Genomic DNA, 16,947 nt, shown 5'->3' on the forward strand with positions numbered 1-16,947 from the left:
GGGGGAGATAGATCTAGAGATGGCAGCAGATGAGGTATACGGATATAGATGGCAAGGTAAGGTCGTGACTTTGATTTGAGATACTTTTTGTGGATGCTAAAAAATAAATTTGTTTTTAATTAGGACGAAATTTTATTTAATTAAAATAGTTTTGTTACGTAAAATAATGATTAGGCCATTTTAAAATATTTCAGATAGATATGATATGAAATAAGAAAACAAAGTTAGAAATCAAATCAAATGCTCTGCCTTTAAGATTGTATATCTCCAATGATTTTTGTATCTGTATCTCTTAATACATTTTAATGTCATTCTTTGTAATAACTTACTTTCCCCCGACAAATGTAATATTCTAGTGACTTTCGCACCGTGCCGTTTTCCACTTTCCCACCTCTATAAGGCCTGCTGCATTTAGTTTTCCCTTTTGCCGTTGTCTCCGCTTTCCGGCTGATGGCATGGGTAAATGTTTTAGCAAAACGGTAACGGTAACTCACCGCCGTGTTATGACAAGTGGCTGCGTTCCGTGTGGCAGCCATTCCGGCCATAAACCAAATTGATGATGAAAAACTTGCCGCCATGTCATGGCCTGTTAAATGCTGGCAATAAAAGTGAAAATTCTTGCCAGCTTGCGGTCAGCGTTTGTTGGCCAAAATCAGCGCAATATTTAAGTGTCCTCAGCCAGTGTTTGTGTTTACTTATGCTTATTTATGTTTATTCATTTTGATATTATTGACGGGATATTGGTTTGCGTTAGCCACACCTGCGACAAAATCATAACCATAAAAGGAAGCCGCGATTTATGGACCCGAAACGTGTGCGTTTTAGGGACATAAAATTACCATAAACAAAAACATAAAATACTGGGTTATAAAATCCCGCTATTTTCTTTTTAGATGCACTAGATCTTTATAGATTTCCATATATATAAATATTCAAAGTTTTTATATACCTTGATTAACTTGACTTGCTTAATTAAGAGTTTTATTTCGGATGTAAACCAAAAAGCAGTACGCATTAAAGACAATTTATTCCCCAGCTTCCTTTGCATTTTTCCTTGGAAACTCACCGATTTTTCCAACCACCAACATTTATTTTTCCAGTTTCACTTGTACCATCTAATGAATGATAAATTGCCACTACGTCGGCAACAAGAAATAAAAACCGAAGTTGCTGTTGCCACCGCAAATAATCAAAATCAAGTGCTCCCAGGCCACGCGTCGCTTTCGCGAATTGCTCTGCTGATTGAAAAAAGTTGTAAATTCTGTAATGGCAAATAAAAAAATAATAAGAGCAGCAGCCACAAAAGGTGGCAGCCAAGTGGGTGACAGAGACGGCAGCTGCTGAGAAGTAAGAGACAGCAGCAGAACGAGCGAGTTGGGCAATTGATAAATTTAATGGCGTTACGCATGTCAAACCCGGCAAATCCTTAAAAGTGTCAAATTGCCTGGCCCAAATAAACATCAAAACAACAAGAAAAATGGCCAAAGCTGGCTAATGAACACAACAAAATCTTGGGGGAACTAATGGATATACAAACATATGTATTTAGGTATGCAAAGTGCCAGGTGACGTTAATAAATTGCTGCAAAAAGTTAAGAGAAAAAAGCACTTTGATAGATGTGAAAATGTAAACCGGAATTGCATGGAAGTCTACCCAAAGTTGATCCCAACTTTCTGCTATAATCCTCGAGAACAACTTTTTCTTGCAGATATCATTAATTTGTTTTGTTGTTGACAAAAATGAAATTAATTGATTTTGTTTTTGGGCTGGAAAAGGAACTCGCTGCGGTGGCAGGTGAAAATACAGAGATTTGTCAAGGGACCTAAAGATCATAAATTATTTCGGAAAAATATTGAAAACAACAACAATAAGATAAGAAGCTAAATGAAGGGGAGTAAAATGCTATTTTTCTTGCAAATAACAAAACAATTAAAACAAATAAATTGAAAATTAAAAAAATATATTTCATATGAAAAAGACAAATATAATAAGAAGTTCCTGCAATTTTAAACACAATCCTGATTTGCATTTCAAGCTTAATATAATGCGGCTATTTACATGCAGCAAACAGCAAGTACAACGTCATTACTTGGCTCCAATCGACTTTGCCCACAAACTTTGTCCCGAAGCCGATAAGATACTTTGGCAAACACTCTCTTAAGTGATAAGCCCGCTTGACATTCACTTTCCCCCGACATATGCCTAGTTAAATATTTAGCATTTAAGAGCCGATCTGCCAGCCGTCTGTCAGGCCAATTTAAAGTTGGCAGGCCATAAACAAAGTTTATAGCTAAACAATTTCCGGCCACATGAGTTTACATTATTAGCATATTGACGGGTCCAAAAGGAGAGTAAATCTCTGACAAGGAGCCCGAAGTGGGGGCCTCCCCGAAAAACTGTCTAGTCATAAAACTTTGGGCCAAAAGCCTCTGCTGGTGGCTGTGGGGGAGTTTTGAAAGTTTGTGCCAGAGCACATTATCATCGCCCGAGAGTCCTTGACAGACATCATTTCAGCTTTCAGACGTCAGCGCCATTAATCCTTCGGGGAGCAATATGGCATGGAAGGAAAGCGAATTTTGGGGGCGAGGAAATGCAAAATGAAATTACGTCACAGCTGGGTAAACACACGACTTTAAAATGGGGATCTAGTGCACCCATTACAGATTGATAAGCTGCACGGCAGCCGAAGATTCATTAAAATTTGCACAGGGCAAACATCAAACGACGGCCTAGTCCAGGCCTCATTTGCAGCATAAAATGCACAATTTACTCCGCATTTATTAAAGCAAACATTTCAAGAAGTCATCAACATGGTCGTCGGTCCACTTGACGCAGTGCATCAATCCGCTAGCGGAAGAGCTGCAACAGCGAGTGCAATGCAAATGCAAATGCAAACATAATCAGATTCGGATTTGGATTCAGATTCAGCATCAGCATCAGCATCAGACTCTGAAGACAGGCACTCGAAAGTTCAAATGCGATTTGCTGCTCGCCGCAAATGCAAATATTTGGATATCAACGCAATTAAGGCAATTATTAGCATTTTACAAAACATCTGCCGCAGTCAACTTCAAAACGCTGCGATTATAGCCCCACACAGAACTCTAACGAACTCGGAACTCAGAGATATATGCATTTATTCCTCGGGGCAATTGAAAGATTATGCAGATATTGGCGGGTGAATTTGAATCTTTTAACGCACCCAAAGTGCGGGTTAATGCAAAATTTATTGCCATTCCGTCTTTTCAGCAGAGGTAAAAATGTTTTCCCTTGAAAAAGTGATTTTAGTGGTGTTTTTGAATGGCTGAAAATGGGATGAATAAACTTTTAGCTCGCTGGAAAATTCTCCAGGGTAAGTTTTTGTAATGAAGTGGCTTGAAAAGCTGAAATTCTACTTATTATTCGTTCCAGTTCTTATGTGATGAAAGCTATAGCCCTCAACAGAGGTCATTACTTCTGGATGACATTGAACCGCTTTTACATTTTCCATTCCATTCATATTTAAGGAGTACTGCCACCCCGAAACACCGACTCCATTGGCCAATTGTTCCATCCTCTTAGCCACGCTCAAGTGAAGTTCAAGACAATGAAACGCTAATACGGCAATCGATGGCAAATTAATTAATATAATCGCATTGGTCGAGGGGCCATTCTAATGCCCTGCCAGAGGACTACCGAATGGGTTTTGGATTGGGATTGGCACTCGCATTGCACACAATTTCATGCTCGCCGGACCATAATGGCAACCGCTAATATTTTGCTTCAAATCCTTTAGCAATTAAATTCCAATAAATTAGAATAGCTTCGACTGGGCGAGCTTGGGGGATTATTAAGCTTAATTTGCGTTTCGAATTGTATTTATTTATGCGACTCGCGAAAAGGAAATACGAATGGGTTTAGCAATGGCTGAGACTTAAATGGCAATTAAGCGGAGCCATTAAAGTTCGCCAATGTCCTGGGACAAGTCAAAGCTTAAACGGGTTGAAGAAGAAGAAAAATAATTATGGTTTATTAAACAAACCATTTTATATATCAATCAAATAATTTCAAACCCGTTTACTGCCAATCACGTTTGTGGAAATATTTATTTAATATTTAATTCCTAAAAAATGTTAGTAAAATCAACTGACAGCCAAATAAAATCCGTTTTTGCTGGCATTGAGGTCCCCACAAGCGGAATGCATTTGATGGAAAATTCAGCAAAGCATTTTCGGCCAAATCAAAAGCCAATGGTTCGGTGTGTATTAATTGGGAAAAACTCTTTGCCAATCATGATTTACCGTGATTTACCGGACACAGACACACACATTTCCAGGGAAATATTTTTGAATGGAGCTTAGTGAGCTGTGTGTCAGAAACACAATTCCACCCACTCTCAATCGCACACTGGGACTCAGATTCGGACTCAGATTTTCCCATCCCAACTCGGACTTTCGAGCTCTCGATGACGGCTAGGTAAATGGCTCAAATTGATTGAATTTTGCACTTTGGCATTCATGATGGCCAAAATGAAATTTGCATTTCTGGCCAACCGAATGGAGCAGTGCGATTGTGTAAATGTCAAAATGGGAAATTAATGGGCCAAGGAAATGGTCGGAATCCAACGAAATGGGAATAACTTGGCCCTCGAAACTTTTTTCATTTTGATTCATTAATGAAAAGTTCGCAACAAAAACAGCAACAGAGAATGGCATCCGAAAAAGAGAGAGTAAGAAATTCATTTAATGGATTTTAATTATGCATCAAGGCGTGGCAAGTCGGAAAGTTGGCCACCACCGCCTTGAATATTTGATTGCACTCATTGAGTGCCACTTGCCGGCGAAAGTTGTTGCATACTTGGGGCTAGTTAAACGAAGCAGAAGACACCAGAACAGACCCAGAAATAGAGCTGCAAGATGTCCTTTTTTTCTATCCCCGGGCAGTCCTCAATTCAATTTGTCCGCATTTCAATTTCCTTTCATTTTACGCTTGAATCCGTCGCATCCAGGAAAATTGGTCCATCAAAGCTCAACCGCAAACAGCCTCACATATGCTGAAACCACCCATCCCCGTACTCCCTACTTGCCTGAGAACATTTTCGCAAACTAAACTATACATATTTTTTGGTGATTTTATTCGCAATTCGAAGTTCATTGTACTCGGCTGGTCTTGACAAATGAGCATCGCCTCCGGAGTTAGTTATGATAAATTATTGCCGGCCATTTGAGTGTGAGCCAAGTCCTTCGCCAAGACAAATATTTTTGGCTACTCGCTATTTATGTTTGTAGATTTATGCATGACAAACAATCAGAAATCTTCAGGATTGCTTAATCTTCGCGTAGTAGGGGCAGTTCTGGGGGTTTATTGATTAGAAATTTATTTTTAGTTGGCTGAGACAAACTCAGAGAAGAAGTAAATTACATACGGGATATTTTTATAAAGTAATGGTTTAATAATAAAAAGTCAGTACTCTGATTTTAAACACCATGTAATTAGCTAAAATAAAGCTACTACTTTAGCCATTAAAAAATATTTTTCCACGAAAGTATTTACCCTTTCAAACGAACTTTACCAACAAATCTTTTGCATTTCATTCCCATTTCATTAATCTATTTCAACTTTTTTTCGCGCGGGCTTCTCGTGTAAATTCATCTACATTAACATTTTAGCTTGGCATTTTAGCATTTCGTTTTTTTAGCCCTTTTCTACTCTGACTTGGCTATTTTTAAAATGAGATTTTGCCGAAACAAATTGCAGCTACTTGGCCTGGCGGGAAAAAATCCCAGTAATTAGACAAGTAATTAGTGAGGATTTTTCAAACGAGCTGCAAAGAACAGGAACGAGAAAATGAAGCGGCAGCATGGCCAAGATAAATTCGCTTAGTGCAGTTACTTAGCCGAAAGTGTCTACGAAAAATGTTGGTAACATGTGGTGCTACACCCGCGCACATTTGCAACCAAAAAAAAAATGGAAAAAAGGAAATTCTCTCCATAATACTCGACACTTCTGCACCTTTGGTGGGGCTCATATAATGCTAAAATATTATACCGATATTATGCAAATTTTTATTGTTTTCCAGACGAACCAGACACGCTGGAAAAGGCAAAGGACGAAGGCTCATGGCTAAAGGGATTTGGTGCGTGATGAAATTAGGATAATTTAATAGATTACGCCCGGCGTTGATTTTTCATGGCACTCACTCGGATTTTCGGGGGGCGGTATGGAGTATCATGCATTATACATAATACATAATACCTGCTATGTGCCGTCTGCGCGTATTGATTGCATTTACCTTGTGCCTGGGCATTGTTGTCTGGCTTTCGGGCCCAAAACCCCCTTGGGGATTTAGCCTTAATGTGCCACCCCAATATGCCGGTGGGTAACTTTGGATTTTCGGGTATTCGTTTTCGGTTTTTCCTCATTCTTTGCGAACTCACAGTTTTCCCCTTCATGTTTGCGGCTTTTGGCAGGCAACTCACGTAGTTTTCAGTCGCATTTCGTCACCTGAACAAAAGCCTCAATGACTGCAGCTCAGATTTCCACGCCAAAGAGTCTTGGGCGAAGGGAAAGTCCTTCAAGTAGCCATTTACGTGCTGGTCCAGTAATGCCCCTTAAATTGTTATTCTATGCTAAGTACGTCCAATTGTTCATACTTCGACGTTGGAGATTTTTCGGGGTTACTTTTTTATTGGCTTTGAATGTTGGGAGATGAATGTGGGGATTACCTTAAAAAGCATATTTTCAGGCATTTTATTTTCATGGTAGCTTAAGTTTAAACAAGATTTCAAAAGGAGTTAGTTGTGATTTATTATTTTCTTTAACTCTTAGTAATTTTACATACTACCAAATATTTTTCTTTTATAATAATAAATTTATCATTGCAATTTATTCATTTATTTCCCATAATATATAGCGCAATATTTACATTTTGGGGCCAGTCAAATGAAGAGGAAAAAGTCAGAAAGCCCAGTTCAATCAGTTCCACAAGTAAACATTTATTCGCATTGCATTTTTCATTTTTTGTATCGGCTAGTTTCCTCTTTTCCCAATAGTTATTTTTTAATCTGCCTTACCTGTTGACTTTTTGTTCATTTCGAGCTTTTGGCTTCGTGTTAGCCTTTTTTGCACTTTTAATTTTCAGTTGGCAGCAAATTGCTGGCATTTCATTTTCATTTTCGTTCTCGTTTGTTGTTGCTGCTGCTGTTGTTTGTTAATATTGTGCCTAGTGCGGGCCGATATAAAGTCAATTTATGCAATATAATGAACTGTAAACCGGTAAACTGTCATCACTGTCCCGGCCGTCCTTATATATGGCCATTTAAACGTGGCCAACCGAAAAGGATGAGGACCGAGGACGGCCGAGGGGGCCCACATGCAGACATTTTTGTATTTATTGATTTAATATCTTGCTGCTGGTTGCCTGCGGCCAATTTAATCATCATTTGTAGGAAATAATTAAAATTTACAATGCAGACAGAGGCGGACTCGAAGTCCTGGGCCCGGGACTGGATCTCTTGTTTGCTATGTTTTAATAACCAGCAATAACAGAGGAGCCCAGAGTTCAGGGAACGAGACACGCAGCAGACAACTCAATGATATTGGGAAAATATGAGATATCTTGGGCACAGTAACTGTTCTTTAAATAATATTCCTTTTTTTAAAAAACCCTTTGTATTTATTTGTAACAAATAAAAAGCGATGTTTTTAAACAGCATTTCAAATTTTTACAAATGAAAGATAGTATATAATACTTAAATTAATATTTGAAAAAGAAGGGGCGCTAGGGGATAAAGTCTTTTGGCGCAGATAGAATTTTTAATAAAGTATATTCCGAAAGTCCAAAAAAGGTTTTTGATTTGATCAGTTAACATACTGTTTTGTAAGTACTCCAAATTTTTAATATTTATTTTTACGTTCCTGTAATTAATAGTACAACATTTAATAAATCTAGGAAGTACTGCACTTAGCTTTCCCCTATTCCTTAAATTTCTCCCCCTTTCAAAGAGTTGTCGCTAATTTTTCTGATTTGGCTACTTTAATTTGAATTAGTGTTTTACATTTTCGCACTTGCTGCTGCCCATAAATAATGCAAGTTGGCGTTGGTTGGAGGGAATATTTATTCGACGACTGTCTCCCCTTTGTTTGTTTTGCCTTTATGGTGCATTCAAATATCTAAATACACACGGCACTGTTGCTGTTTCTGGTAAGTGCCATTTCAAGCTCATTAGTGGCCATAATTAGCCAGCGGAGTTTATGGCCCACAGACACTGGGCGAAATGCAGACCCATTCGGGGCACAGACAAAACTACTTACAGTGCGCACTAAAAATACGCGGCATGTGTGAATCTCCTCGGAGTCTGGTCGGCCTGGTCGATCTGTATATGCTCTCCTCCATAATCCGCGCCTAAGCACCTAAATCCAAAAACATTTTGCACAAAGCACCATTGAGAAATCGATTTTCGTTGTGACACTGACACAGTTCAATTTCGCACGGCTTACCTAGCCATTATGCCCGATGTCGGAGGAGGGAGGCCCGCAAATGCCCTATGAGTACCACATGTACCCCATTGTCAAATGTAATCTCTTCTGCAAAAAAATATAGGGATCTGGAGGGGGAATGCGTGCAAAACTTCGCACACTCACTCGAAACATAAAATAAAAAGGGCATGTGTTCGCACACAAACAGTGGAAAAAAACACAACAATAACAAACAGCAAACAAACTGAACTGTGAAGATACTTTTCGGCTACCCTCGCATTAAATTTTGCTTCTCTCTTTTCTATACCCTGCAATGCGATGTTCTGAATTTCCAAGGAAAATAATAATAATATTTTAATAATAATCTTTAAAATAGTCTAAAAGTATTGCTTTAAAAATTATGTAAAACCTATGCAACTTTTAGATAAACTTGTTTCAATCTTTTAAAATGAATATCCTGTCATACATTTTTTTAAAAGTAATTTAAATATTTAAAATTAATGAAAAATTTATTATGGATTAAAGATAGTTTGGAAGTATTTAGATTTTTTTGTTTCGATAAAATAATTTCTTTTAAATTTATATTACTCAGTCATCCATTTAATACACCGTAAATATAATATGTATTTAAAACTCATATTTTAAGGGTATCTGAAGGTTTTATTTTCCGAATTTGGTCACCTTTGGCTGAAGGTAAGTCGGAGGCGAGTGTGAGGATACTGAGAGGGACTCGCCAACTTTACGGCCCCGCGTATTACAAACTGAAACATGTGTTTATTGTCCGCCAGTCCTTGTGGGCTTGGGCTCCCCGAGTCTCCTCTGTTCGCCTCCTGCTAAAAAAAATGGGAAATTTTTATTTTCGTTGTCAGCGCGGCGACTGCAACACTTCAAGTGACACTGCAGACACTCTGCCTTCGACTTTCCCCCTGCAAATCCCTACCCCCCATTTAGCAAGTGTGCGAAATGCTTTTAGTTCGCTATTTTCTTTTTACCCCTGCCACGGCTGCTGTTTTTGTTAGTTTTAGCCAGCTCTGTCATTAACAAATGGCAAATTAAATTGCGCTTAAATTTGCTTGTCAAAAAGGCAGGGCGAGGAAAAGGTAAATATGCTTGCCTTAAAATAGCAATGGTGTAGGCATAAATATAGACATTTCTTATGGGTTGCAATCATAAGATTATGAAAAAATGACACCCGTCCCCAATTTTCTCATAAAAAATAACTGAATGGTATCTTAAAATACTGTAATGTGCATTCAAATGATGTTGAAAGCTGGACACATTTTGTGAAATCTTAAAATAACGAAGTACAATTTTGTTAAATACTTTTGTGTCTTATTATTTTCTTTCTTTTGACCATTGTGAATGTGCTTGGTAATTTGCTTATAATTTAGAATGTACCACACAAATCCTTTAAATTTACTTACGAACCTTTAAGTTGTTGACTTGCCTGGGACTAAAGACTCAAAGCCCCTAGAATATCCCTGCTCATTATCGGCTTGATTGCACTTAACACTGCAGCTGTCCGCAATTAAAAACGGAAGCCAACTTTGTCACTTGAGGTCGTTAATAGGCCTTAAGCTGATTTAATCCAGGCAAAAGGAAACGGGAAAGTAAAAGTTAAACGGGAAATGCCCCCCTGTCACTCCTTCCTCAATTGGCTTTGTTTGGATCACTGTTTCTCCTGGGGGAGGTGAAAGTCTCATCCGTTTGTGCGATTTGATTTAGCATTTTCTGCTTCGATTTCAGGCTGCCTCTTTTGGGAGTACACACCCTTGTCAGAAATCTTTGTGACAGGCCAAAAACTTTGCGCTTAAAAATAAATCAAAACTTTTCATACCAGCTTCATTTTCCCACTTCTCAGCCTTTTCTCTTCCCCAGATAAATGTGCTGATAATTTGTATATATATTTTTTTTGGCTCTCATTTTCCTTATTTTGCATATGTCAACTTTTGTCAATGGGCCAAAAGCGAGTTGCTGGCTAAAAGTTTCTATCGGGCTGAGACATGGCAAACTTTTTGCATCACCCTGGCCTTTGTTCTTGGCTGGGATTTGATAAGGATTTCGTGTGTGTTGGCCAAGTCTGTGGGTTAAGCTTTGATTGTCGCTTATCAAAAGCCACCAGACGGGTTTCTCTTAATCTGACAAAAAAATTTGGATCTCCATTAAAAAAATGCTGAAATTGTTATGATTGGTTTTCATTTTCTTAGTTTGTCTTTATTATTTATTTTATATATTTTATGGCACTTGCACTTTTGATTTGCCCAAACCTTTTTTTTATGTTTTATTTTATTCTGACTTCAGGTAAATCTAATGGAAGCTCATCAATTTTCCTGCTAGTCTAAGATATATCCGTTAAAGTATTTTCGCTCTTATATGTCACAATTTGCCAAGCAAAATTCGCTTACATCGAACTCAAATTCATCAATGTCGTTTGACTTTTGGATGTCAACAAACCCTGCAAAATTGATGGTCTGAAAAAGCTTTTAAGCTGCCAATGGCACATGCAGAAACTCCCAAACTTTTGAACCCTTCGCAATCGTTATTTCAATGTAAACAATTCAATTGCATAAATATGCCAAGAGAGAAATACAATGAACATTTTTTTGCTTTAGGATGGAGAAGGCTAGAAATAAATTTCTAACAATTTGATTCAATCAGAATCGTAACGATATCCAATACTGGGAAACGGAGTGCCTTTGTCACCTTTATAAGAATGGAAACTTTGCCGAAAAGTTATTTAAAACATTTTCCCTTTTCCCTGTTCTTCCTACCATTTTCCATCCCAGACTTTTCTTCATTGTTTGCGCTTGAAGAAAAATGCGTTTTTCATGCTAATGTCAAACCTTAATAGACGGTCGCCACCCACTTTGGGCCTCGGGAAATCCTTGTAGAGAGGCGTGGCACTCCCACCTTTGCCAAACATGTGTTCAGAGATTTTCCGGTGGCATTTCCATTTCGGGGATAACCGAGGAGTTGGGGGTCATCGTTGCCTGAGTTATTTCACTCTAGAGAGTTTGCGATTGGACTGGTTTCATTTTATTGGGAGGGCGTGATTTGCGGAATAGCCAATTTTCAAAGTTTTCTCATGAACCATTAAATTGACCTAAATAGTCAAGAGCCACACAAAGTGCTTACATAAATTTCCCTTAAACATTTGCTATTTTAAAGTGGTTTTAAATGTATTTAAACATAAAATGTATTTAACATAAAAGTCATGCATAATTTATAAATAAATAAATAAATTTTTCCTTGTGTGTATATTGTAATTCTTTTCACTCGGATTATAATTTACCTTTCCTCAGAAACTGGCCTTGGCATTCACCGTGTTGACCAATTATTTGGGATTTCCATTGCTTAGCTTGTTTTATTTATTTTTATCCACAATATTGGCCACTGCTGAGTCCTCCAATAACGAAAACAATAAACATAACTTGGCTCTAAAGATGTGGCCTTCGCCTTGGCCACAAATAAGCAAATAAATACAGGGAACACAGCTCAAGCTACTTGGGAGAAATGCAACAGCTGGAAAGCCCATAAACAACTGCCAAACAAAGATCATTTTGAAATACATGTACTCACCATACAATGTGATGACGTCTTTTTTACGCCATATTTACTTTGCTCGTTGATGTGGGCATAAAAAGTATTTATTAACTGACTCGGAACTGAAATGTTGACCTGACCCCTGACCGCAGAGCAGGCAAGGATTTGGATTTCAGCATGTTTGCACTGGCTTCGAGTTCACTTCGGGAGCAGCTCGGACAGGACAATTGATGGACAAACATATTAGATATGTATATCGTACATACATGTCTATATGGGTCCATCTATGGGCTGTGTATTTGCGTGTGTCCAAACGCAGACACTACAGCCGTAGTTCAGTTAACTAAAACATACAGCCAAGTGCACACACACGACAGTTATTTGCTTTTATGGCAGACTGGGCCCTCGTCCCCCCTTCCTGTCTGCCGAAATCTGGACATGTTGTGTACGTCAGTTGGTTGAACAGTTTATCCTGCATATAAACTTCAACAACATACACAACAAGCTCCCGGTTTGGGCCCCCTATAACCCCTATACGCCCACCCATCCACCCCATCGCATTGGCCTACAACTATTTCCGCTTACTGCTAAACAAATCCCAGCTAGCAAAACATTTCAGTTCGGGAACAATGGACGCACAACGCTACGTATACGCAATATTGGCAGTTGGCATATTATTGGAGTTTCGTCATTCAATTGACGGATTGAAGGGGATGGATTGGATGGGTTGGGGTGGGAGAAGTTAGCTGGAGAGCAAAGCCCAAGCCAAGTCTTTAACCCAGGCTCATTTAATATGTTGACAAGTTGATAAATTGTTTTGCATGAACATATTTTGCCTTCGGGTGAATCATTTAATTGGACTGAGTATTGAATGGGATGACACGGAATCGAAGCTGACAATTGACTTTTAGATAGATTTTGCTGGGGAGCGGGGATGGGCGATTGTGTTATGATACAATAGAAATAAAAGTTAAATATTATTTTTTGATTTGTAAGCATGGTCAAAATTACCTGCCTATCTATCCTGGATTAAAAAGAAATTATTCTTCTATTGTTTAAAAATCAACAGAAAAAGTTTATCTTTTTAGTGTCATGTTCATAATTTAACGTCATTTTGTCGTAAGTTCTGGGACAGTATCCCAGCAGATGAGATACATTTTATTTGATTTTCAACCCGCAAAATCGGAATAAATTCGATGTAACTTCGAGAACTGTTGCTCCACATATCCACAGATTTGAAGAAGAGGGTGCTAAGTGCTAAAAGAGCTAACACAAAAAATGGCAAGTGTGGCATAAAAAAGTCTGCGTAAAAAAGATGTCACCAGCTGTCGCAGGCAATATTAATATTTGATGTCGAGACACGCAGCGAGGAAGCAGCTGTGACCCCAATTCAGTGTTGGGGATAGGAGAAACCCACCCATTCCCAGGGCTCCACTCGAAACGCCAAACATTAACAATTTAATGCATTTGCCAAAATAAAATGCATAAATTTGATATGCTAAATTAAACCTGCAGAAAGGATGCCCACTTAGAGTGGACTGTGTGGTCCTGCATACGAAATCAGTTGGGTATAGTTGATTATAATGATTATGGCCCTGGACCGGGCCTGATTTTCGTGTGATTTACAAGGGTCCTAAATGAAAAGTAGGGGTTCCTCGTTTTTGGCCGATGAGATGCCATTGTAAAATGCCAGAAACAATTTAATGCTTCATTGATAACCGCACATATGCGACCCCTGTGACTGACAGCCCAGACTTTTCTTGGTTTTCCCTTCTTTTCTTTTCACTTTTTGAGCCTTCCCCATCCAAAACTTGTCGTCAAACGAAATCGAAGCGAAGAAAAGAACGGAAAATACATCGCAACTGTGCGATAAACATATGAAAAATGCACATGCGGTGGGCCAAGTTCAATTCCAGAGGCCAAAAGTTTACGCCACTTAATAGAACTTGACGCAAATTCAATTACAACATGGCTCCTCACACCCGGAAGCCCACGGACCCGGTTGCCGGAAAAACTTGCAAAGAAATTTGCGGAAAAACGTTGGCAGTCAACTTTTAGCCCCCAAGCTGAGAAAAAGAAGGCCATTTTTGCCACATCCCAGATTTTGGGTATTACATTTACTTCAATACTTTTGAATTAAATACTTAACTAATGAGTATTTGTTTAAAGTATTGACTATAGAACAAACATGATTGCTTCATTTATATTTAATTTTATGAATCATAGATTGTATTATGGAAATTTAATTTATTAATTGACAAAAGATTTCAGCAATGAGTAAAATCAACTTTTTGTTTTCCACAGATTTTTGTAAACTTTGCCAGCGCCAAAGGCTGTTTTTAGGAAAATAGTTGGGGATATTGAAAGAAACTCCAAATGGAATCGAAGTTTTTCCCGAGTTGCGGACTTGTGGGCTGGCCCTCACTTTGGCTACACTTTTGCTGCAATTAGCAAATAAAACTTGGCTTATTTTCGGTGGGTAAATGAGGCGTGGTTCGGTCGGTCGGGCGCTTTGGAAAACTTTTGCAATCACTTTCGTTTGCATCCATTATTGGCCGAGGGAAAAGGATTTGACTGCCAGTTTTCTTTGGGCTTGGGTCAACTGGAAAGCGAGCGAAAGGAGATACACTTATTCAGTTCTAAAAGTTTTTGTTTCAGCCATTGATTCTACTGATGACATTCTAGAGTGGATTTTGTATAACGAGTGTGTAAATGTTATTTTCTTTATTGCTGAATAAACATGTTTTTAATGGTTTATTGTTTTTATAATGATCTTACTAGTTCCCATACTATAATAATATGTAAAAAAAATATGTAAGTGCTTTGTAGTTATAAGTTTTCATTCAGTTTTAAGTATTTAAATAATAAAATGTTAAATTTATTTCGAATGATATGTAACTTGTGTGGGTAGGCACTTACGCAAAATCTTGCAACTTGCATCAAAATATTTTATCATATTAACGAAATTGTTAAATTATTGTTTGTTCGCGGATTCATCGCTAAATTTAACAAAATGAAACATTTTAGAAAAATCTGATTAGTACATTCACTCAAATTTAAAAATATTGGTACGTCATTACTTTTTAGAATAATTGTGGATGACGCAGAAATCTCTTTGGGTGAAATTTGTATTGATGTTTGCATACAATCACCCTACTTTGGTCTGGATAGGATTCTGTGTCACCCTATAATATAGAATTGGCTATTCATCTCGTCTCGTGCAATCGTGTCACAGGGGTATTTAAACGACGGAATATTTCTAACTTTATATTTAGTTTTATTTTAATATTCCCCAATAAAGGTTCTCTCGTTTAGAATGCTAAAAGTCAAGACTTACATTTTGATGGCACTTATTGCCTGGAATCTCAACGTATCCCTCACAAAATCACTGAATGCTAACCAGGAGCACAGAAGGCTGGCAGTCATATCACCAACCCAGCAGTCATCATTACAGGAGACTTTCAATAAAATCGTTCCAGAGAACTTCATGGAGAGACTAAGAAGGATTGAGGATCAACATAAAGATATTCAGAAGTCAGTTTTAGATCAATCTACAGCTCAATTCAATGATAGAAAAAGGCGGATATCTCAGATTGAAACAAAAATGGCAAACCACGAGGTAGCCTTGCAGGAAATTGGAAACACTATTTCACAGGACCTCGTAAGAGCAATAAGAAGGATAGGAAGACAACAGACAGAAATGGCAACGAAGATAGAAAGCCTACATCGAGTTTTAGAAAACAAAATTACAAGCCGACTTACCTCTTTACCAGAAACAAAAAGGAACATTCCACAGAATTTCAAAGGGACACTGGATAAGATAGAAAATGGTGTGGAAATTATGCAAAAGGCTCTCACCAGCATGGCTCACTTTGTAAAGATTGGCAACCGATACTTCTATATCGAGACAAAAGCTAAGCAAAATTGGTTGAAGGCTAAGGAATCCTGCCGTGAATTGGGCGGCTATTTGGCATCCATTAAAAGTGAAGAGGAATTCGCAGAACTCGATCAAAAGCTAATTAAACCCGAACACTACTGGCTCGGCATTAACGACATGGATAATGAGGGCAAATTCGTTTCAGATGCCTCCGGGAAAACGGCAACATTTTTGCCCTGGCAAAGCAAGCAGCCTGACAACTTCAGAAACAACGAGGATTGCGTTAATATCTCGTCCATCGCATATCTACGGAAAACTATGAACGATCTCCCCTGTGAGGAGGAACATTACTTCATTTGCCAATTTGACAATAAAATTTAGAAAACAAACAATGGATCATCTTAGTTATTTATTGTTTTTTTTTAAATTAATTATTTATTAGAAATTTTTGTGACCTTTTTAAGAGTATTTTAAATGTGGATAATAAATGTGCATTATCCACAGAATTAAATGAAAATTGTTTTTTATATATGTCTTTTTTAAGTTGATGAGCCATAAATATATGTGTTTAATTTCTCAATTATTAAAAAAAATAGCAATATTAATAATATCAAGTGTTCTGAGTCGCTTTTCCCTTGGTAAATTTTGGAACTACAATTTTTACATCTACATACATATGTATGTAAAAAACGATTGCTTCGTTTTTTGTCTGCTTAGGTGGCGCCACTCTCCGTTTTTAAACAGACGAAAACATATATACAAAAACTGAAGAAATCAAGCCGAAGTTTTTATACTCTTTCAGAATTTGTAAAATACCTTCAGAAATAGATTTATTTTGTATATTTTACTTGAGCGTTGGTCGGCATTAAAATCTTAACTACAGACACATATATTAAACGATTATAAAAATGTGATACTAAGCTCGAAAAAGTTACTTAAAGAGACGGTAATGCCTATATCGACTTGTCTAGATTGTAAGGTCAAAAACATTTCCTTTAATAAAATATTCAGAGTTTAAAAAATGTTTTAACTGCGAATACAAGTTATGAATAATACGTTTTTCTATATA

At 37.7% G+C, this 16,947-nt stretch overlaps 1 protein-coding gene across 1 annotated transcript; it reads left to right on the forward strand.

Moving 5' to 3' along the window:
- The first annotated feature begins 15,863 nt into the window (after positions 1-15,863).
- On the forward strand, positions 15,864-16,259 carry LOC108027639 (C-type lectin 37Db-like). Its single transcript, XM_017099156.1, has one exon. It carries the CDS (start codon positions 15,864-15,866, stop codon positions 16,257-16,259), a length of 396 nt encoding a protein of 131 aa, XP_016954645.1.
- The last annotated feature ends 688 nt before the right edge of the window (positions 16,260-16,947 follow it).

The sequence above is a fragment of the Drosophila biarmipes genome, chromosome 2L (genome assembly GCF_025231255.1).
Source record: "Drosophila biarmipes strain raj3 chromosome 2L, RU_DBia_V1.1, whole genome shotgun sequence".
Classification (NCBI taxonomy): domain Eukaryota; kingdom Metazoa; phylum Arthropoda; class Insecta; order Diptera; family Drosophilidae; genus Drosophila; species Drosophila biarmipes.

Bases quoted from the DNA above. Each gene is read 5' to 3' on its own strand.
- LOC108027639 (XM_017099156.1), top strand. From the start codon at position 15,864: ATGGCTCACTTTGTAAAGATTGGCAACCGATACTTCTATATCGAGACA.